The sequence below is a fragment of the Anguilla rostrata genome, chromosome 2, assembly GCF_018555375.3.
Source record: "Anguilla rostrata isolate EN2019 chromosome 2, ASM1855537v3, whole genome shotgun sequence".
Classification (NCBI taxonomy): domain Eukaryota; kingdom Metazoa; phylum Chordata; class Actinopteri; order Anguilliformes; family Anguillidae; genus Anguilla; species Anguilla rostrata.
The window spans coordinates 40,375,844-40,399,793 of record NC_057934.1 but is presented as its reverse complement, the minus strand read 5'-3'; the positions used below and the strand labels follow the sequence as shown (position 1 = coordinate 40,399,793).

Genomic DNA, 23,950 nt, shown 5'->3' with positions numbered 1-23,950 from the left:
TGTGAGTAGAGCTGACCCTCCTGCACTCTTAGTCTGATATCATATTAGACTGTGTCCAAAGTCTGTCTCCCTCACCCTCTCCGCTGCCTCTCAGCTTTGGTCACAGTGTATTAATTGTTCCCACTCTTGTTTTCCACAGAACTGAAAAAACCTGGAAAATGTTTCATTCCCACGCTTCGTCTTTCCTTAGTAACCCCCCTCTCAACTCAGGCACGCACGTGCCCTCACACATGTCCTGTTTCACTTTACTCTTTCCCTACCGCTATCCAAAATCAAGTAGTCTTAGAAACCAATTGGACAAATTGGGGAAATTATGGTAAAGGTGGAAGGGTTACTACAGCGTCAGCATAACTGACACAAGAATATGTTGGCAATGAGGGAGAAGGCTAGAGGGAATTATGGTATGGTCACACTGAAAAGCTATTCATAATTCATTTAAATCTCTTAATACTGAAGATGTATGGAAAGATGGGCGACATAATTTGTCGATGCTTACTAGAGAGCTAGGCCTTTAAAAGGGGGTTAATATAGGTGGGGACTTGGTATCAAATGACAGAGGGAGAGAGAGAGGACAGCTGTTTTCAAATGCCCAAGTCACACAATCCCACACTCAGCGAAAGAGAGTGAAAGAGAGAGAGAGAGCAAAGGGGAAGGAAGGAGAGAACACAGAGGGCTCACTGTGAGAGGAAAGAAAGAGAGATTGACATTCAAAAGACAGTGTAGGTAGGCAGAGAACTGCAGATAAACACGGAATACGCAGAGAGGAGATAGGGCACAGAGAAAAGAAGGCATCTCTGAAGCAAAGAAAGTTTGGCTGGGGTGAAGTTAAGCGGGTATTGATGGGCAAAACGAACAACGGCAGGATGCATTGATGACTGGGATGGAGCAAGAGAAAGAGTCAACGAAAGAGTGGAAAAGATTGGTCAGGTACTTGAATACAGAACCTTTACTCTGAAGTCAACTGTCATTTTGTTATAATGATAAAGAATCACTGCTTATAAAGATGACACTTTATTTATAATGTTTGTATCTTTCACTCCTAATTGTTTTTTTTTCTTGTATAATTTTAAAAAATTAGATGCCCCGGATTTACGACGAACATTCAGGATCTTTATAATTATGATTAGACGGTTCAATGAGCATCCAGTTTTTTCAATACAACCAAAGAGGTTACAAAGGGTGATCTGAAAATATGCTTGACCAAGCCAAGTATGAAGCCAAGTAACGGGAACAGGTTTATTTCTATCAAATTTGTTTTGCAGTTGTGAATTTATGTTCTGCTTATGGTAGCGCTCATTGATTTCCTCAGGCCTCTGAAGCTAAATTAGCGATATTTCCAAAATATAACCACGATCAAAGATCACTTCGTCATATAAATGTATTTGTTCCTTGCTTTTTAGTGCCATTATGCTCTAGTGTCTGTACTGCAAGTGGTCCTGTGTTCAATGGCACTGACCCCAGATTCAATCAGTTTCCATCCCTAGAACAGCGCAGGCTATCCGCTGCATTATGCAGTGCTCTTTACTGTGCACGGCAATGTAAAGTCAGGTCAAAGCCTGTGGGAGGCCTAAGCACTTTAACTGCCAGGCATTACACACATTGACGTATGTTGTGATCTTCTTGGGTTCATTGATATATGCTGTCTGTAAATTGTTGTGCTGTAGTGTCTGTGCTCTAGGATATACTGTCATCCTTATATGTCCTGGTGCCGGGTTCTCATGATGCAATCTAGCCCACAAGCCCTCACAATGTTGTGTCTGTATGCTGGACAAACCAGCATCTTTAGCTGCTCTTGCTCTCCAGAATTTTGCATTTCTGATCTGTGGCCTCTGACCTCAGTACCAGTGAGCCAGATTTTCAGAATATTTTGGCAGCTCGGCACCCCCTGCCACCCACATAACCTGACCCCTTGATCCCCACTCCCAGTCTTGTCAATTCCTTATTGTTCGCTCTCCTTTCCTTTCTCACTGGGTTTATTGTCCGAAGAGTGTTTACACACTGTATAAGTTCTCCTCTCACAATTTCATTCTCTGAAAACAATGACAGTGACAGAGGTATTTTACCTGATTTTCCACATCCCCTTATTGTAAATATTTTTGCCATCTGACACCAATCTCTTTTCTCTCTCACAAACACACAATCACTGCCAGTTTTCTGTGGCTCATTATTTTAGTCTTTCTGGAGTCTTTTTTTATTTTTTTTATTTTTTTTTGTATGTTGATCATATCCCAAAAGATTAATGTGTAAATATGTGTGCAGTTTGCACCCGGTCCCTGGCAAATGCAACATTCCAGTTCTGCATTCCAACAGATTAATTTTCACACACTCCCTGACCCTCCCTGCTCCATGGCAATGCAGCTGTCACCTGTCAGTTTCCTTCTAGAATAGCAAGGATGGCACAGCTCAGTATAGAACTCAATAAGTGTGTGGCAGAGAGCCTGTAAATTAAGAGAATTTTGACTTGATTTTCTGACTTAAGTTTTTGTTCCTTTTTAAGTTTAATTGCTCTAGTTTCATAAAGTGAGTTTACAACAGCAGTGTCTAACCTGGGATTTGGATAATAACTTCTTATCAAACAGGCTGAGAATAAGTGGAGGAGTAGACAAAAATACTGTATATTTTGTACAATGCACTAATACAATGATCCCAAGCATACCTTACCAAAGTCCTCACCAGAAAGAAAGATGATGTTTTTAGAATGACTGTCAGAGTCCCCAGACTTCTGTGTGGAGGTCCCAAATGTGCAGTGCATGCTAGGACACCATGAATGTTTCTGAACTAGAAAGGTTATGTAAGGAAGAGTGGGGGGTTAAAATTCCAATAGAAAGACTGGCCACAGGAAATATTACCTGCCAAATGTGAAGTATTAACTGACAGAGTGCCCAAACGTTTGCACATGCCATGTTTACTTGATTACTTTAAATCTGTAATAAATGCATTTAAATAGTATTCCTGCATTAAAATTACAAAGATGTTAATAAGATGTCAAAGTTTTTAACCACTTAACACAAATTATTTTAATTATACACAAGCTGTTCTTCTTGACTCCCTTGCAGTGGTACAGTCACACTTAAATATTGAACTATCCTCATTGACCTGGAGCAATGGGAATTTCAAAGTATGGCTTTAAAGGAAGTTATTTACAGATCTCTTTTATTAAACATTGCCTCTTCCTTTCGTAATCCAGGTTGATGGATTGGCCTGTCATTGTTCTCCATTGCCAGGCCCCACTTAACCCAGTCTTTTTTAGTATTCCTTCATGGATCATTTTCATCGTAGACATGTAGTCTGCAATAATGTAGTCTTTTACATTGAATATTCTTTGTTTGAGATGTATTTGGGACATGCTTTTTATTCATTTCTGCCCTCCCAGACTTTTTGAATGCAATGTAGTTGGCTACAGTATTCTTTGCATTACAAATATACATTTAATTTTGTAGGATATTCTGTATGGTCAAGTGTACATGAAAATAATGCATTAGAAATCTCGAAAATAAGACTGAAATAAAGTTCTTTGAACCGCTACACAAATGTGATCTTTGATTTGATCTCTCTCTCTCTCTCTCTCTCTCTCTCTCTCTCTCTCTCTCACAGAATGAATGAGCAGGATAGAGTAAGCCAGGCTTCTAGTCTGGCCACAATCTCTGCTTTTCCTGTCCATGGCAAGGTTTGTTTCCATGACAGCCGTGTGTCAGCAATGCCCATCACAGTGTCAGTGTTCCCTGTGTCATGTCTTTCACAGTGTCAGGGTCAGTTACATTTCTCCATGTTACTCAGTGTCTCTGTTACTAAATTATTGAATCTTTCACAGTGTCAGAGATACATTTTTCCCAATGACTCATAGTGTCTGGGTTACTCAGTCATTGCATTTTTCACAGTGTCAGGAGTTACATTTCTCCATGTGTCTCACAGTGTCTGTGTTTCTCAATCACTTCATCTTTCACAGTGTCAGTTGCATTTCTCCATGTCTTTCTTAATGTTCATATTACATTTCTCCATGTCTCTCACAATACCAGAATTACCCTATCCATGCCTTTCTTGGTTTTTGTGTGATTTTGAGTTCTACCTGTTCCCTGCAGGGCAGTGATGGTAAAGTGCAGACTTTTGGCAAGAGAGCCAGAGCTGTGAAGAGAGACCCTAACTGTCCGGTGGTGATCAGAGGTTGGCTATACAAACAGGTACACCACCAGCCAGTCGTCCAAAATATGCGCTACACTGATAAAAGGTTTAATGCTATGCCAGTACTAATCTGCAGTAATACTGAAAAGCTAATTCAGTGGTATGTTTGCTCCCCTGCATTATTTTGAATGTTATGGTCATACATGCAATGTCTATTTCCAGGACAGCTCAGGACTAAAGCTGTGGAAAAGAAGATGGTTTGTCTTGTCTGACTTTTGTCTTTTTTATTACAAAGGTAACTATGCGTGTCTTCTTGTATGCAACAACTGGAATAAATTGTAGAACATATAGAAAATGTAGATCATTTTGAATAAATAGATAAAACAAGATATGAAGGCTATTGTGTTGTGCCTAATGAATGCATCTCGTGTGTTAAATGACTCCTAGTTGACATGGAAATAATGTACTATTTCTCTTTTCTTGCCCTCTTTCTCAGACAGCAGGGAGGAGTCTGTTTTGGGTAGTATTCCTCTCCCCAGCTACAATATTCTCTTCTGCGCTCCTCGTGAATGCAAGCACAGAAAATATGCCTTTAAAGTAAGTAAAAGGAATTGTGCTCACCAACATGGAACATCTCTCATTTCATTTCGCATTGCCATCATTGTTCTCGCTGCTGGCCACGTCCAATCATTCTGCCGTACTCAAGGAGATACCTCTCTGGGTTAAGTGCGCTAATTTGTCTGGCTTCCACTGCCAGGCTTATTGTCTGACAGGCGTCTCTTTCCGACTCAGTGCTAGTGCCCTGTAGCGTACAAGCCATCCAAGGGTAAACTTTACAAAGACATTATTTTAGCATCAGTGTTTCTCGATTATAACATCCATGCCGTATCTCTTAGTCTTTCTCAGCTCCAAAGCCTGTATGTACTGTTATGTGCTGTCAGTCAGTTTGTACATGCAGAATCATGTGAGCTGTTTTCCAGGCAGTGCACCAGGGAATGCGTTCCTATGTCTTCAGTGCTGACACCCAAGAGGACATGCTGGGCTGGGTTAGAGCTCTCAGTCAATCAGCCAACATGGAAATGGAGGGCTCCCTAAACAGGTAACTCAAGACTCCTAGCTACTCACTTTGCCTTCTTAAATCTGGCATGATTTGATGAGAATATTTAAACTGACCTTGCGTTGACCTTCTTTTTTCCAGGCGTTGTTCGAGTTACCAGGACTTCACAAGGATCGGGGGCAGCAGTGAGTCACTGGCCCTTCCTGAGACACCTTCTGTCAGAAATGGTCCGACGCAGATGACAGTGCAAGGCAATGGATCCCAAAATGAATCAAGCCCACTAGTGGGGGGAAGAATGGGAACACCACAACTGGAACATAGGGGAAGGCAGAAGAGCATAAGACAGAGGTAAGACAATTCGCAAAATTAAGACATATATTTATAACTAGGTGAATAATACAAAACAACGTTCTTTGTCATTATAAAGAACATGTAGATGAGACAGTGTATACGTACAACTAATGATCAGATTTACCAAAGGTCTTTTCAAAGTAGCCCACTGGAATTTTACAATTTGTATTTTGATACTGTCCTAGACGTGTTGTTCCAGAGATTTACATTTAATAAAAACAAGTTTCTACCAATCACCTTTCATTTATTTTTAGATATAATATTAAAATGATATATGTTTTACTTATTTTGTGTATATATTCTGTAGGGTATAAAATGAGTCATGAATTCAGTTTTACTTTTAGACGTTATGTGGCCTTCTCCTGTCAGTGTTTCAGCTGTGTCAGTTGCTTCTATACCACAACTGTTCCTCCTGTCGCTCTGCTCCACCACTGTCTGTGCCTTTTGCCTGTATGATGTATAATTTTATTTTTGGCACACCACCTAACATCTTGCCATCTTTTCTGTATACACATCCGCTGTTCATTTTGTTATGGCTAACAAATTAATGTCACTAAGGTTTTCTTCTCTGAGGCATTATACTCCAATACTGCAGGATAGTATTGTAACACTGTATCTCATTGGCCATTACCTTTATTTCCTGAAATGTAAGTTTCCTTTTTCTTGTGGTTGCCAAGCTACTTGTGACTGGTTGCTCAGTATCCATTTCTTAGAGCCTTGTTAATCTGTGTGTGTGAACATGCCGCATTGTGACTTTTCTATTGGTGTCTTCTTCCACAAACTGAATGACAGCATTCTATTTTTTATTGCATAATTAGACCGTATCTGAGCTGCAAAATAGTGAATGTTTTTATTCTGCAGCTGTTTCCTTAGTTCCTCTGCATTTCATAGTTTCATAGCATCTTAGTCACAGTCATGAAATACAATAATCTTGTTAGCATAAACAAGTGTAGGTTTAGAGGTGAGACCTTATAGGTTTATGAGGATAAATACCTTTATTGGCTATGCATAATGGCCATAACCCTTGTCATAGACCTATACATGGATAAATATTATAACAGACCAATAGTAATTGGGAAAAAATTAGATAAGTTGTAATAATAAGCATTATGGCATTAGTGACATGATGTCACATGTTCTATGATTTTACATATTCTATAACATAACCATTGTTACAAGCTTATAATAATAACTGGGTATACTATTTATGTGTGCTTATAACAATGGTTATGATGCATTATGTCAAATTTCAGGTATTATGATTACTACTTCAAGTGCTACTGTAATATCCAATACTTGCATTTTGGTTCAGAACAGCTGTAACACCACACACAGAAACCCACCTCCGTGTGTTTAATCTTTCATAGAACTGTTGAGTGAACTGGTCATACAACACTGATTATATTTTTTGCCTTGCTGAAAAGCCCACTGAAAGGTAAATGATTCAGAAGTAGACTGTGACTAATTTGGTGGATTCTCTTAGTACTGCCTTTAATGCATCTAATGGTACAACAATATGTAATTACTTTTAAGGAGATGCTCACTCAGTCCAAACATAACTGCGATCCCTTTGAATTCTGTTCTTTTTCCTCCCTCTCTCTTAGTCCTTCACCCAGAACTTCGACTCCCACAAACCCTGGTGGGCATCGGAGGCGTGGCCAGTCCCTCACCCAGGAGACAGCTGAGCAAGACACCCTCCCCCTGAACTACTCTCATCAAACGCCACCCCAAACCATGAAATACATTGGACCCAGTCCTCTGACCCCAAGAGGTCAACTAGGGTCACGCCCCCATACTCCTGTGGGCAGGGTTGACATTCGACCGCAGGATGACCCCCTTTTATCCCCGCAGTCTATGGGCTCGGCCCCACCATCCCCAAAGCTGGATTTCAGCCCCTGTTCCCTCACCCCCACCACAGAGAAAAGGCACACCCTTAACAGGGTAAGCATGGCTGTTAAAAAAGCAAGGACTTATGTATGTAAACGCAAGTGTTGAAGAAGGGTAAGGAGGGGTTAAACTAGACGTGTAGGAGGTGAGATTAAGAGGGCAGTGGAAGGAAGGAGAGAGTGGGGAGATATTATTCAACAACAGCCACGTTAGATACTGTATCTAATAAATAATTCTTCATGTGCATTTTCCCGTTCAGCCTATTCCCGGGTATTCTTCCTTGCACCCCATCAGCACTGCGAGGAGAGCTGCAGGAAAGGTATGGATGGAGACAGGCAGGAACACATAACAATACTGCAATCAGCGAGCTGGACGATGAAGATTTACTTCACAAAAGACTCTGAGGACGAGTAGACTCTCTTCAGTGACACAAATGTTTGCTGCATCAAATTTATTAATGTGTAATTACATATACTGTATCATATATATGTACACACAGACTAGAGAATGCCTTCCTCTTTGCAGTTCTAATTCACATTCTCTGTTCTAATATGGATATGGAGAATTCAGTCAGTTCCAGTATTTACAGTAGCCTGTCAGTACGAATAAACCAGGGTAGTAATTACATCACTATTGTTTTTTTTTAAATAAATGGTTAAAGCAAATGAAATGTGCCATATATACTGTACACTGTAGGCCACTCTGTTTCTTTATTCAGTTAGTTCTTTGTGGTCTATTATACACCTATTATACTTTGTTTGTTTATTTCAGAACGTTTATGTCCTTTCTATCTTCATAGGCCTGCTCTCCGGGGGGGCAGGCTGGCTTATTGCCCCCGTTGCCCCCTCCAAGAATTGCCCCTGTCCCTCCCCCACCTCACCATCACCATCACCATCGCAGCCATATGTCTGTTTGTCTGCTACAGCCAGCTATGGTACCAGCTGTTAGTCCGCATATCAGTCTGAATTCTTGTATGTCAGTCTGAATGAATGGGTTGTGATGGTCCTTTGTTTCTTTGTCTATGTAAATATGTATGTATGTTTGTGTCTGCATGTGGGTGTTTGTTTGTGTTTCTGTATGCAGTATTTATATTATAGAGATGCTGCTATTCTGTATTAAAAGTGCATTTCACATGCCTTATATAATGGGCTGGCTTATTCTATTGCACTGTGGTCAGGTTGATTATGAGGAAGATGAGAGATGTCTGACTATGTATAGACAATCCAGAATTTGTTTAAATTATTCACTTGTCCCTTTGGTTTCATGTGCTAGAATGGGCCAACTCATTTTATGAGCAAACAAAGGCATATATTTTATAAAGATAAAAATATATGAACTTGCCAATTAAGTATTGTTATGGTGCTTTGTTTAGCTTTGCAAATCGAGCAATGTGATTTGTTTCCCTCTTACTTTTTTCCCTCTCCTTTTTCGGACTCCCATTATCAGTATCTCCTGCTTTAGTTTCTACAGACACTGACATACAGACCTGTCAACATAGATACACTTTATTACTTACTGATACACAACATACATTTTTAAAATGGTGGTGAAGGGGGTATTCATATCTGGAAAGTTTAAGGATGAAGATTTTCACCTGGTTGAATGTAATATAAACTCTATATTGCATACAATGCAGTCGACTCCCTCTGTCTGTTTTGATCAATGAGCTTTTTTCTTTTGCAGCCTGCAACCTCTGACCTCTTCCAGGAGAGAGATCAACAAATGAGGACCCCAGAGAGTGAAGTTGATGTGAGTGTAGAACTTCAAACTGACATTCATTTTAATACTGATTACAGTTATGATTATGGTCCTTAGTGGAATGATTTTTTTCTATTGTGCCCTTTCATTGGGACAGTGGGGGTGGTTATCTTCTGGTGGTGATCTATCCTTTTTTCAGGCTGTGCTGACTAGGCTGTGCGGCTGTGACAAGCTGCTTCAGTCTCTCTCAATAGAAATGGCCGAGCTTCAAGCAGACAAGGTCAGTTCTGGCAGTCACAGCAGCTTGTGAACATTATGAGTGTGGGTGAGTGGGCTGGTCAGTGACTCAGTGACTTCGTCAGCCTGTAGAATATTCAAGATATCCATTATGGCTGAATGCACTTTCTTCCCTGTGTCTCTCTCTCTCTCTCTCTCTCTGTCCCAGGACAATGTGCAGTGTGCTCTAGAGATGGCTAGGCTGCAGTTGGAGGAATGGAAGGGTCAGGGGTTCAGAGGCCAAGGTGTCAGGGGGCAGGAGGGATTGTTATCTCAGAAGGCTTTGCTCCAGGACAACCTGGTCACCATCAGGGCCAGAATGTGTGATGTATCAATGGTAGGATATGTTTTTTTTCTAATTTGTTCTTTTGTCTGCAGTTGTAATGCCCATGTGTACTTGTAGTTCTTTCCCATAACTGCAGTGTAGTCTGTCAGTTTGGGAGAGGCCAAACTGGCATGTGTGTCCCCCAGTATGTGCAGTCAGCTGCCTCTTATTTCAGTCTGTAGTTCCTCAGCTGAGCTGTGCAGTAATTTCTCTGCCGTTATCTGCTTAAGAACATAAGACGATCAGAAGGCATAATGACATTATCAGGTCAATCAGCCCTTCTAGGCCTGATACTAGAGAATGCCCAGCACTGCTTCAAATCTTACAGAGGATCTCTGCTCACAAAAAAATGACCTGGCAAGCAGTTTCACTCACAGATATTTCTCTTTGTAAAAATAAATAAATTTTAAAATTCTGATATCCATGCAGAATTTACCTATAGCTATTTACTTGCCACGTCTCCTTGTTCTACTGAAACTGAAAAATGCATTTCACTTTATTTATCCATTTTAATAATTTAAAAAATCTGTATCAAATCCCCCTTGGGTCTCTTTTCCCTGAAGACTTGAAATATTTGTGAAGAAAAATATGTGTCTTACCACATGAATATTATTTTTCACACCAGGACCCAAATTAGTTACCCTTCTTTGTACTTTTTGAGCTTCTGTATCACTACACACTGTACTCATAAGTGTGATAATGTCAGGATGTGAAACCTTTTGTCTCACAATGAGCTTAACAAACCTCTTGATGTTAGTCATCTGTTAGTTAATCTTCAGTTGGTTTACCAGCTGTACACTTCCCTGCACTGTATATGCCATGAATGACATTTAAAGAACAGCTGCAGTGTCAAAAGGTAGGCACATTTTCTAGAGCAGTGCAAATGTGACTGGCTGTAATGGATTGGTACTGCCATCAAGTCCAATATGGAAAAATCCACTCATAAAAGCAAATGGTAGAATCTTAATTAATTACTCATGGATGCAACATTGTATTAGCTACGTAGGACAGATTGTTAGGGATGGTGTTTTGAAGTCTTTTCTTAAACTTAAAGAACAGTTGGGGTTGACTGATGTTGTTTTTTTTACAGTATGTATAACTTAAATGTATCTTTGCATTTGATATGGCTTTATCCTGTTATCAGAGATAATAGCTCTGTTACTTGTAGAGAAGAAACATAACTATTATCAAATATGTTAGATGTGCAAATTCCTCATTGTGCTGTGGTTTGCTTACTTGGAAAACACATGCAGAATATACAGTAGAAGTTAGCGACACATAGTATTGCATTAGCTTTTTATATCAGTAAAATAAACAATATTAATGAATTGAAAAATACAAAAAAAGGATTTAGTATGAACAATTGGCTTAAAGATGTCATGGATTTACTAGTAATGTATCAATTGGCTGCTGCTCTCCATCAAACCAGCATTGGCCAAGAGGGGCCATGAACATACATAAGAACATACTTTATATACATACAAAGATGAACAAATATTCAGTAGGATTGAAAAAATGTATCTGATTCATCTTCTCTGCTTTTCTCCTGTCAGGAAATGGAAAGAGTGTGGTGTCAGTATGAAAGGATGGAGAGTGAGCTGTCTGTCCTTCGTTCACACCTCCAGCACATCTGTCGTTTTGGGAGGCCCCAGGTAAACTCCTCTCTTTGTTTCCCTTCTCTCTCATTTACTCTAGTCTCAAGTCTTTCATATCCCAATTCCCTCATTCAGCTTTTAATGGCATGTAATGAATGCTTCCTCTCTCTTTCAGAACTGGTCATAGCCAAAATGAATATCCCTCATTACACTGGTCTCCTTTTCTGGCCACTGAGTTTTTTTTAACCTAAAAATGACAGTTTTTCTTACCCATTGCCTACACAATCTGCATACATTTAATAATCCAATTTTCAGGAGCAGTCCCAGGCACAGAGGGAATTGTGGATGATGGAGGATATTCTCTGTGGCCTCAAGGCCAATCGGAATCATTTCCGGAACATGCTGAGGTTGCCAAGGCAGATAGGTAACTTACAGCGTGTTGTTGCATTCATTTTAAATATACTCACTGTGTAAAAATGAACAAATTAACTTTCTCTGTGTCCTTCATCAGTTGCCTCCCCAATTCTACAAAAGTCTGTTCTCCACCCAGGAGCCCCTGGTCCACAAACAGATGGGATGCAGAATGATGCATCTATGGTACATTACATTTTTTGCTTGTATTTGTTTTTTATGGGATGGAGAATGAATGCGTATTGTTTGATTGGTAAATGCAGAACACAAAAAAATGTTTGCATTAGAAATGGGATGATCAATGCTCATCGTAAATGATGACTTCATCATAGCGACTGAATTATTATAACTTGGTCTGTAGTCCTTCAGCTTTTCCACAGCAAAAACCACTTTTTGTCATCCTCTATTATTACTTTTTTTTTTTTTTTTTGGTCTTCAAGAAAATTTATTCTTCCTATCCTGCATAAAAATTTGCATCGCTTCATTCCTCCCTTTTCATTCCCTTTTCTTTCCAGTCAGCCATCCACCTCTCTGTCCCCTTCTGCAGTCCTTCCACTTCCTCGCTCCCCTGCTTTCATTGAGCTCTTTCGTCTATATTTAAAGCGAATACCTGTTGGTTGGATATTGATGCTTTTGTTGTTTTTGTAGTTGATAAATAAATGGATTTCTTAAATTAGTGCCAGTGAGAAAATCAGTGCATCAACAACTTTGATAGCAATATCCATCCCTGCATAAATAATCAATTTAGGTGTTTTTGCCCACCAGTCTAGGTAAGGGCTTAGTCACAATATATTCAAACAAGTTATTACTTCAGTTATTTCATAAATTATGTTCAAATGAAAAATGACACATTCAAAAACCAACCTTACACAAGAGTGTTAGGTTTTAAATAATCAACTGTCCATTCAGGGGGTGCAGTCAGAGCCCCCACCCCGCCCCCCTTTGCCTCAGGAACTGCAGGGGACCAATCAGGACAGAGAGGTGGAGCAAGGCTGGCTAGAAAGTGAATCAGAATTGGAGGTGAGTGTCAATGGCTACTAACAGACCTACACAATTATATATTTTTCAGTTCACTACTGTATTTGACCGATTACAATCTCATGCAACCAATAATGAGATCAAGCAGTGGTATATAAACACAACTTAACAATGTCACAAATTTTACCTTTTTTAAACTTTCATTCCTTCTCTATATCACACTGCGCCCTCTTACCATCCATTCCCCTTCCACCCTGTTTTTCTCCTCTCATTTCTTTGTTCTTCCTTTCTCCATCTCAGGGTCTCTACAGTGGACTGTCCTCCCATCATCGGTCAGAACAATCTGGAGAAAGCTCATCTGTCTTATCTGGAGACAGGAAGAAATCGGATAACATGCCAGGTAATATCTCTATTCTGGTCAGCCTCTGTGTACCTGGTACATAATGATCTTAATATATAAATCTTCAATAACTGAATAGCTTGAACACATATTGTAATATTAGTACCAAACAATTGATACAGAAATTGTTTATGTATTGGGTCATCTGTCTGTCACACAGGCACTCTGCCTGGTCTTACTGCCTCCAACTGGTCCACACCAGACACTACAGTCAAGGTGAGCTGCACTTACACAGATTCAAACAAAACAAGAGGCCATTAATACGCAGTATGCCAGCCACCATTCAGTACATTTTGAAAATGAATAACTTTTGGTAAAAATAATCGTCCGATGTAAAAATATCGTACCCTGCTAATCTACATTTACCGTGTTTCTTCACCATGTCAGTACATACACGTAAATGCAGGTCTGAGTCAGCTAATGACGCATTCAGCGACGATGTCTGCAGTGTGCCGTCAGCAGGATTGGCAGTTTGTCCCTTTTCTGAGTTATGTCTGATTACGTCTGAGATCAGCACTGGAAGAATACAGTTCTGACGATGCCGTGGATGTGGCAGGAAGGACCGGCTTTTGTGCGATAATTTCAAAGCAGTCTGTGGCCATACCCTTATATTAAACCAGTATAATTCAGATCCAATAACCATATGTGATGGGGAATAGTACTAGTTGTGTGAAACAAATTCCCCTGCTGTGTCTCCCTCGTTCGGTGTAATTAGGGCATGATGTCATACCAAAGAGAAACAACAGAGGGCAGCAGATATCTGGATATCCACTGCTTTGCACAAATGTATTAGCTAGACTCTTAGCTGGAATCTATATCTGTTTCAGTTTAAACATGTGCCTGTGCTCAGTGAGGGCACAAGCACTGTGTACGAACCCTCCTTTCAGTCAGGTGGTTAAGAAACCCAGAAGTCCAGCCTGTCCACTGTATTAACCATGCCATCTTTCCTGCAGAGGGTGAGGATGAGTGAGGAGGAACAGAGAGAGAGGATGAAAAGAAACCAGGAGAGGCTGGCCAATCAGAAAAAAGCACCTACATCCAGTCCCACCAACCATAGCCAGTCTCAAAGGCCATCTCCTCCCAAAGAAGAGGTAAGCACGTTTGACACTGAGAGTGAACGTTAAATCGTACTCTACAGGGGACTGCCCAGGCCTCCCTCCCTGCTTCGTGGGTAATCGAGATGAGGCTGGGTTCACTCTTACGTGACGCATATCGACAGAAGCATCAAAGGAGTGCTCTGCTAGATTCTTCCAGAGGACAAGGCTGCGGGGCTACAGAACTGCAGTATAGAGAGGGGAGGAGCTCCACAAGACTGGCATTCTGCTGTCTGCCAAAGCCAGGGAATGCACTGATGAGTCACTCTCGTTTCATAAAGCATGAGCCATGTAGATATTGTGCGTGTGTGTGTGTGTGCGTGCAAATGTATACAATATACTGTATGTGTGTATGCCTGGGTGCACACGTGCATATGAGTGTATACGTGTGTTTAATTTTGGTTTTATGTCTGGAGCTTAAATCACTCTAGCAATACTTGAATTAACATGGCCTCTTCAGGAATATTAAAACAAGATTGAGTGTATTTCAATGGTCCAATGTGACTATTCACGATATGTTTCAATGAGCCATTTGCACTACATTAACGTGTCCTTTCACTTTCTTTATCTTTGTTTCTTTAGCCTCCCTTTCCTCTCAGAGTGACACGAGTCCTCACTGCTGTCCTGCCATCTGCTCTGGTTGCCAGGCGTGTGTCCGTCGAGGACCCCCCTTACGAGCTAGCCACTCCTTTGCCTGAGCAAATATCCCCTGGGATGCATCAATTAGTACCTGACCAGAACAGAAAGTCACACAGGAAACACAGAGAACTGTTTCTTGAGAAGCGTCACCAAAATTCTAACAGGGTACCAATGGAAGTAATGAAAGATGGGCATGACCAAAGTCTGGCATTTGCCTGTCAAGAACCGTCATCAGAAATGACCGAGCAGAAATCAAATTTGCCTCATACATCAAGGGAATTGCCTAATCACCAGCACACAGCTGCCATAGAGGATGACTCTTCTTTATTTTACCAAAAAAGTCCTAAATCCTCTACGAGCGAGATGCAAGGAGCAACTGAAAAATCTATACTCCCAGAGGCGTCCAGTATAGAGCCTGAAATTTCTCTGCGACAACACAGATGTGACTGGTCAGGATCAGGAAACGGAAGTTTGCACTCTGACCTTAGATCAAGAGACGAAAATGGGTGCTCTGCGTTTACTGGCAGTGTGCAAGCAAATGGCAGAAGGGAAAAGGTGAGTTGCAGGCGAACAGGCTTAAAGGCATGAAGTGCACCAGTACTCGCCATGACTGGCACTTCTGATTTTTAACTGTTTGAGTACTGGCACTTCTCACTAAGTAACTCCACCTCTAGATAAAGCATCAATATGCAAGAATATGTAGTTAAAGAAAATCCAGTACATGCTTATGTACTTTCTGACTACTAAGTACAGGCTGCAGCATGCTAGCAAGACAAAAGTATCAAGCTAAGTAACGCTGATGTTATCTTGACTTATTGAAGACAAAACAAAACGACCTCCTAGTTTTTCAAGAGTTGAGGCCAAATGTGTTCCCTCTGTGGGATCTGTTCAACCGCAATATATAGAAAACATTTTTAGCATTTTCTTTTTAGATAAGGTCGCACGTCATATTAATTCATATAATTTATTTTGAAAAACATTTGTGTCAGTCTGTCAATAGAGAGCAGTAATGTGAGTGACAACCACTTGAACAAATTCCCTGTGTGAGGAGTATATATGAGAAGGCATGTGCTTTTTGCAATGCTGATAAAACTTATAATCAGCAATGAATTAGCTATAACAAAATCAGCGTGCACCAGCGCTTCAAACACTTTCCCATACACAAGAGTAGAAATGCACCCCCAGAGGGAACAGCTATGGGCCAGGGAACAGATTTTCAAGCAACAAATGCAAAGGAAGGAACACACAGACAGACATCATCTGAAGATTAGGAGACGTCAAACACAGTACAGATTATTTCCCCCCACATAAAGCACTGTTTGTAGGGAGGGGGATTATAACAGAGGAGAGGGCAGCAAGGAAAGAGATACAATATCTTGTGATACCTTGAGTAGAAAGCAACGTAATAAGGAATAAGTAAAGAGAAATAAAAAACGTGTCTTGTTCTTGGCTGAATGGGTGGTTATGTCTAGCTAATCAGCTGAATAGAAAATGTATATGTAGGACTGGATCAAATGGTTGCTGGGCCTTGGGCAAACATAATTTTCATCTTCTGATGTATACTTATAACTGATGTGATGCTTAATATAATATCTTGACAGAAATTATTAATACCTTAAAATGCATTAGTCGAACCATAATCCTGAACAACTCAGAAAAGACACCTACTGTAGTGTCACTTGAGGATAATGGTTAGGTATGAGTTGGGTAAGCTTGGAGGCAAAACACTATCGGCACTTTTAAGAAGTCCAGTTATACCTGAGCACCATTATACCAGACCCAGCTATAGTTTTGTTATCCTATATAATTGATGAGATATCACTCAATCAGATTATTTTCTTAGTTTATTAATGGTAACAATTCTTATGGAAATGTAATATTCATGTTTACTGTACGCTTTCTCCATGGCTGTTAATGGATATTTATGTGGACATAGTACACCATTTGTAGTGTCCTTGTCCATAAAATCAAATTTCCATTCAAGACTGGTCATAATTTTGAGTTGGAAACTGGGCCCTAAACACACTCCTGTTTGACTTTGTGCATTGACCTCTCTCCTTCACAGGTTGGAGGGCGCGCCTCCTTTCTGGTTTCTGACCTTGAAGTTGATCCTGACCTCTGCCTGACCCCAGAACAGAGGGATGCAAAACTAAGACGAGTGGAGAGGATCAGGGCAAGAGTAATCAGGAGGTGCATGAATCTGTCTATACTTCTGTCTGTCTGTCGGCCATTTTGTCTTTACAGTACTTGTGGACCTACGGAAACATCTAGATATCTTGGAGTACAGGTCGGCACGTGTTATCCATTTTACCCTAACCACCAAATTCTTTCTGTCTCCTATGCTTTCTTTCTCTCTCATATACTCTTATTTCTTCACCACATCCCTCTCTCTCTCTCTCTGGCACTCTCTCTATCTCTCTCTCTTTCTCTCTCTCTCTCTCAGTGCAGTCAGAGAGAGCAATGTGCAGCCCAACAGTCCACAGACAGGCGACAATATAGAGAGACTGATGAAACACTCCTTCACCCTACCTAACAATGCTTCAAAAAGGCAAATGGCAGGTACGGACTATATGTACTATTACATCCTTTATTTCTTTCTCAGACATTTATATATGTTATGATATTAGTTGGTTGCTGGGGTGGCAGATTAGGGGTCATTATTGAATGAATGTACATATGCAAAGGATTTGAATCCTATGGTCAGTTTTAAGGTCAGTTTAGGGTCAGTTGCTACAGTACTGTAAGTGAGTGGAAAGAGTTCATATATCAACCTCTCTCACTCTCCTTCCCAGCTGGCTCAGGAGATTCAGAGGAATACTGCTGTGTTCAAGGAGTGGACTGTGACCACTGTTGCCATAGTTACGAGGATCCTGACCTCAGCATTAATGTTACAACCGAACCCCATCCCGCCAGAGTCCCACCTCTTAATGTTATTAAGGTAGAAGGAAGCACAGAACGTGAGAATTCTGTCCTGAAAAAATGTACACAGCGACCCCTTAAGGGTCACAGGGGTGATACTGATGTCAGTAGTTGGCACCATAAAGGTGTGCCCCAGAAAAACTTCCTTTCATCCAATCATACTACCAAACTGACTGTGTTTCCAACCAATAACAGCCTAGAATCCACTCAGGAGGCAGGAAATTCCCGTCCATTCCAGTATGTCACAAAAAAGGTAGAGGAAGTGACAGGAAATCGAAATGAAACCCCCTTTTTGCCTACCAATCGGAGGGCAGAGTGGTTCCTTTCCACTAATCAGATGGTAAAATGTATACCTTTAATCAATCCCAATATAAAATCAGTCACCGGTGAAAATGCTACATCTGAAGACCATAACAGTTCAACCTGTGACTTTACAATTCAGCACACAGTGACTGATGCTACCTCAGAGAGTCTCTTGTCTGCAGCCAAACAAAGTGCAGACAGTTTGGAGGAAGATGCATTGAGTACATTTCCTGAAGCTTCTGAGCAAGGCACACAAACAAATTCCACAGCCATTCATACCTCATCTCCTAAAAACCTACCCAAACACAATCACAACCCTGCCCCGATTAAATTAGCCAATGAAACAAAAGAATCTGATCATCCTGACTCAGACAAAACAGAGGAGTTAACATTATTTGCCAGTCAGAAAGAATTACCCAAACAAACAACCATTAAGTGTGAGAAGCCCCAGAATCTGGTCAGTGCTTTAAATAAACAGCAAGAGTCTCCACCTAATAGCGGGTATGATACAGCTAATACTGAGGATTGTAACACCCCAGAATGTTTGACAAAACAAATAACACCATATGCCACAATCAATTTTGATGCTGCTCGTGGCTCATTAGCGGAAGCTAATACTGAGGTCGTCTTAAGCAGTGAACCACAGGACCCACAGCTGGGTGATCAGAATGTATGCCCTGCTCTCTGTGTCAAAAAGATTCCTCATTCTTCCCCAAAATCAACACATGAGTTGCACATTTATGAGGAAATAGCCTACGGTGCCACATTGCGAGATAATCAAAGCCAAGAATGCCCAGTGGCAGTTAAAGATCTCCCCTCATCTAATCCCCTCTCGTTCAGATACACCGAACACATTCCCATCAATTTGCCTGGGCATTCTGCTTTCTCCAGTCAAAGTGCTGAGACAGTAATGGAAACAGGAAATGGACTATCCACGGAGGTGCAGACCGAGTCAGAGGGGACCAATGAGAATCTAGAATTATCAGAAAGGAAGGGAAAGGAAGTTTGTCTTCGAAGGGATCAAGCCAATCTGAACTCAAAGCCTAAGAATGGAAATGACAATCAGAGCTCTCCATTTATTAAGGCAAGAGTTACTGTGGTGAGGACCAGTTTATAATGAAGGGAGAGGGCTGAGAACGTAATAGATATTGAAAAACAGAATAGAAAATCCCTTGATTTTGAAAGTGCAAGTAAGTTGAAGAAGAAAATGTGAAAGTGACAGAATGAGAAAAGGAGTGAGACACAGTCAGAGCGTAGAGATGGACAGTTACATTAGGCAAGGAGGGGAGTCAAAGCAAACTGATTGACACTGCAGGGCAAGAGACACAAAGAGGAAACTGCCCCCATGTCATGAGGTGGCAAAAGGAACCTAATTTTCTAATTTTTAGTTTCTGAACTGAATTTTCAGTTTCAGCAAGATGTGTACAAAATGTTTTTATCATCATTCATTCCACTATTCTCTGAATTACGTTGCGTTTGTTGCAAACGTTGAACCTCTATATGTAAACCTCTGCCAAAGAGGAGATAACAGAATGGACAGGAAGTACAAAAATTACATTTAAATTGAGTTTCATAAGCATATTTGTACAAATGAATGTAACACATCAGCAACAGACTATATACTAACCTACTTAAATGATTGTTATACTGAATTCCATTGATAATTCCATTATTATTAGCAATAGACATATATTTGCATGTTTTTAGAATGAAATAGTTTCACCTATAACCTATATTTTAATTGTAACATTATGTTTATGTGTTTCTGATTTGTTAATAAATAAACATTTTAAATCACAGTCTGCTTTTTAGACTTATGCATGCCTTTCCCTTTCCAACCTCTCTCTCTCTCTCTCTCTCTCTCCCCCCCCCCTCTCTCTCTCTCTCTCTCTCTCTCTCTCTCTCTCTCTCTCTCTCTCTCTCTCTCTCTCTCTCTCTCTCTCTCTCTCTCTCTCTCTCTCTCTCTCCACAAGCCAAATCAAGCCGCGATGTAGGCCATACATATGCATTGCAAGACAGAATCGTGCTATACTTTATTGAGTTAATCCTCTCCCTCTATACCTCAGCCTAGACAATGAAATTATTTCAATCGTTTTGCTTCACTCTAATTTCCCTGTCCGTCGGTTCCTAAATGGCCTGATGCGGTACTTCATTTTAAATAAAACAATGTCTCTTTAAATTCTACCGCGTCTATGTTAATGACATCATCGTCCAAAAACACATTACATCATCTCTTTCTGGACACCACTGCCTTTAAGACAGCCCCGCCTTATTCCGCGAGTGTCGGCCGATCTAAATCTGCATTGGTTTTATCCAGTATCAGGTACATCTCCCATTCGCTTTCATCTGGATGCGCTCATACAACCTGAGTTGTGGATTGGCTAAAAAAATCCAGAACAATCGACTGCTCAGCAGAATGGGATTGGTAGAACAGAGAACGCGGGTAATCCGGTGTCTGTATTTTATTCTTTCTTGACGTCGGTGTGCAGAGAAATTACTATCTTAAATCTTCCCACGTACGCATACTGCTGAAATGTACACAGATCCATATGCAGGCTACAGGCCAATTACGGCAGCAATAGATCCATAGGTCATACGTCATTTGCAAATCTAAAATACTCCATTTTACGTCCAGGCAAATAAAAGTCAAGACGGATTTTTTTCCACCAAAAAAAAAAAAAAAAAGCACAACAGTGACATTACAGTTTTGATTACTTAAAAAAAATATCCCAATGCCCATTTTGTTAGTGACCCAACTCATGTGACACTTACTTTTTTTATCTTGTAGGTTACTGTATTTCTCACCAGTGCTATGTTGAACACAGACTTTTCTTATGCAAACTCAAAATTTGTCCCCAGGATCCCAGCGGTAATGGCGGTCTTCTGGTCAACACAGTGCCTCCATACAATCTTCTGAAAGTAAAACAATGGAGGAGTTAAAACTGCAGATAGCAGAGTAGATTTGATTCAGTGATGTATTCCAATATGTGGCCTATTGTACCTACCTTAAGAATTTGTTCAGATGCATAGCAATTATATGCTAAGCCTATTGTGCTGTAAAGTTGCTGTTCCTGAAATGATCATGAATTAAGTAACTGGTGCAATGTGGCAATTCAAGGGCAATTTTCAAGGGCATTGGCCAGAATTGTATCCACAACCATATAATTAGTGACACAGTGCTTTACATTGCTTGACGCAAGGCACAGGTGTACCACAGAGTACTTTGTAACAGAAGCCTGAGAGCTAACAACTTTTGAGACACGTATGAAGAAACACAGGGACATGCATGTTATTAAATTAGCCTTCAGTTTATAGAACCAGAAACAGAGATAATAACTAGAGCTGCAGGCAGCTATGACAGGGTCCAACTGTAGGCGCAAGCAATCCGAAGCAATTCATAACACCACCAGACCATTGAGACAACCACACAGCAGCTGGCCGAAGATTATCTGTTCCCACAATGTTAGTCCCAGTGATACTGTGTATCCAGTGGCCAAAATAGCCCAAACACGGGCCCATTGCTGTGTTTTGGGTGCGTCTGAGATTACGCCACCGCGGCAATTCCCCGAAGGGCACTGATTGGATGGTTTGTGTTTTGAGTTTGGATCTTGTGCGTGTGAACAGAGGTTCCATTCTGCCCTTCACATGAAAGTTTTTTACAGTGTCCAAGTTTCTCAAAAAATTGAAAATGGTGGGAAAACAATCCAGATGGAGAATTACATCATAGTTTCTATGAAACAGGTTGTCTCTCAGGAAATCAGAGGAAATAAAATTCCTGATTATTAAGCCTAAACACACTTGCTTCAGTTATAGGGCCCCCCAATGGTGGACAATGGTTATTATTTGTATCTGAGGTGTAGGGGAGATTTCAAACTCACCTTGTAAATTTGACACTTCTAGTACATTTTTCTACTGCGCAGTCACTTTTAGCCCTAGAATAGTCCAAATATGTCTCCATTGGTGTGTTGTGGTGCATTAGAGAGGCAGCTATAGAGATGGAATTAAGATGAGGGCAACAACATAAATTCCTGTTGCATATTTTTTTTCTATTTGATTTGGCTCTGTACTCCACAATTTTAGGTTTGTAATCATTGGATAGCGCTACATCCTACAGCAAGGCAATGATCCCAAACATACTGCTAAAGCCAGAAATTGGACATTTTCAGACTGGCTAGGTCATTCACCCAATCTAAATCCAATTGAACATCTGTTTCATTTGCTGAAGAGAAACCTTAATGTAACTAGCCACCGAAACAAGCAGGAGCTGAAGGTGGCTGCAGTACAGGTCTGGCAGAGCATCACCAGAGAAGATACTCAACACCTGTCTATAAGTCACAGGCTTCAAGCAGTCATTGCATGAAAAGAATATGTGACAAAGTACTGAACATGACTATTTTCATTTTTCAGTGTCCCAGACATGTTGACCTGAAATGGGGGGGATTACAAGTGCCATAATTTCTACATAGTGCAACCAAAATGAGATTGAGTATTCTTGTTCGCATTGTGTGCAAATTTGCAATATGTCTGGCTGTTATTCAGCCATCTTTGGCATAGCAACTTTACCTTTGCAATTTACCCAGAGCCTGCTATAAAGGTCCAACTTACAACATTATTGTCAGTATCAAGTACAGATCTTGAGAAGAAAATTACATAACAGGCATTTAGCAGACACTCTTATCCTGAGCGACATACACAACTTTTACATTGAATCCACTTATACAGCTGTATATATACTGAAACAATACTGGTTAATACAATACCTTGTTCAAGGGTATAATGGCAGTGTCCTACCTGTGAATCAAACCTGTGACTTTTATGTTACGATACATGTATTCATACCTCAGTCGTTGGGCACACCAGTTGAAAATAAAATGGTGAAGGAGAATGGCTCATTTGCATATTTAGTTATGATGAAAATTCAGAACCTTACATTGACCATGTTTTAGATGTAGAGCCTTCTTTGCAATTTAGTGGGACCAAATGTTATCTGTTAGGAGTTGAATTAACACTGCTGGAGTTTAATTAACACTGGACTGTGTAACACTTTTATTGTGTAATAAGCGCAGACCAGATTGGTCTGTATGGTCAGCTATTTGCTTTCTAGGAGTTTACTTGGATGTTCAGAAACAAACAAAAGTGGCTTTCATCGATTTGGACGTTACCACAAGTCACTTCACTGTAAGTTGCTTGTGCGTTAATGTTTATGGACAGACTTTTGTCACAAATAAAGCCCCATGCTTCATAATTTGAGAACATGGCTGGTCTCATGTTACCATCGGAAATGTGTTTCCTTGATTAACATCGGTAGCCCTTATGTGCAGAAAAAACCTTCCTACGCACATTATACGGCGTTTTCACTTACTGTTACAATTATTTCGCACCTCTGTAACAATATGCCGACTAGGTGGTTGGAGTGTAACATCGGATTGCATGTATTTTGGATTTAATTGTATCCGACTGGATTAAGTTATGAATGTAATTGAATATTGCCTGCTGATATGTCAAAGCTGTTTGGAGTAAAATATTTCATAGTGCTATGGGAAATAGCAAAATCCAAAAACTTACATGTATGGCAACTCTCCAAATTAGTTTCATCTGATTAGTTTTCATCATGAGATTCTTTAGTCTTTTTCAAACAATAAATAAATAAAATTAAAACAGAAAATCCAGTATACTGGAAATGATGGGTCTTCGAGGCAGTTCTTCTTTGTGAGGAGGACATATGTATCCATGTTTCAAGAATCAAGGTGAAATGGGACATGACTGCTGACCTTTCAAAGGTCATAAATGACTTGTTTTTACCATTATGTTACCCAGTTGCACCATATGGTTTGCAATTTGCAACAATCACTAGCCTGTAAAGTTCTGCCAGTTTTCGCTGTACCACCCTGAGTTTAT

The 23,950-nt window shown here is 40.4% G+C and overlaps 1 protein-coding gene across 10 annotated transcripts; it reads left to right on the top strand.

Moving 5' to 3' along the window:
• Nucleotides 1-490: 490 nt before the first annotated feature.
• On the top strand, nucleotides 491-19,851 carry si:ch211-234p6.5 (pleckstrin homology domain-containing family A member 4). 10 transcript variants are annotated; one of them, XM_064322133.1, is made up of 24 exons: nucleotides 491-927; nucleotides 3,595-3,667; nucleotides 4,080-4,178; nucleotides 4,342-4,414; nucleotides 4,616-4,716; nucleotides 5,100-5,218; nucleotides 5,318-5,524; nucleotides 7,132-7,468; nucleotides 7,674-7,733; nucleotides 8,214-8,357; nucleotides 9,098-9,163; nucleotides 9,270-9,392; nucleotides 9,558-9,725; nucleotides 11,267-11,365; nucleotides 11,624-11,732; nucleotides 11,820-11,905; nucleotides 12,629-12,739; nucleotides 12,998-13,097; nucleotides 13,258-13,313; nucleotides 14,051-14,188; nucleotides 14,774-15,385; nucleotides 16,896-17,020; nucleotides 17,279-17,389; nucleotides 17,623-17,761. In XM_064322133.1, exons 1-23 carry the CDS (start codon nucleotides 872-874, stop codon nucleotides 17,361-17,363), a joined length of 3,147 nt encoding a protein of 1,048 aa, XP_064178203.1. In that variant the 5' UTR covers nucleotides 491-871; the 3' UTR covers nucleotides 17,364-17,389; nucleotides 17,623-17,761. The 10 variants fall into 10 exon arrangements, with proteins under 10 accessions (XP_064178203.1, XP_064178195.1, XP_064178193.1 ...); XM_064322125.1 differs by having other exon boundaries at nucleotides 548-927; nucleotides 11,859-11,905; nucleotides 17,274-17,389; nucleotides 17,623-19,851; XM_064322123.1 differs by having other exon boundaries at nucleotides 550-927; nucleotides 17,274-17,389; nucleotides 17,623-19,851.
• Nucleotides 19,852-23,950: the final 4,099 nt, after the last annotated feature.

What these genes read in the sequence shown, in the direction of transcription:
- si:ch211-234p6.5 (XM_064322123.1), top strand. Translation starts at nt 872, where the DNA reads ATGACTGGGATGGAGCAAGAGAAAGAGTCAACGAAAGAGTGGAAAAGA. An exon ending in AAAGTGAATCAGAATTGGAG is followed by an intron (nt 12,740 to 12,997) that starts GTGAGTGTCAAT and finishes TCTCCATCTCAG; the next exon opens with GGTCTCTACAGTGGACTGTC. An exon ending in CAAATGGCAGAAGGGAAAAG is followed by an intron (nt 15,386 to 16,895) that starts GTGAGTTGCAGG and finishes TCTCCTTCACAG; the next exon opens with GTTGGAGGGCGCGCCTCCTT.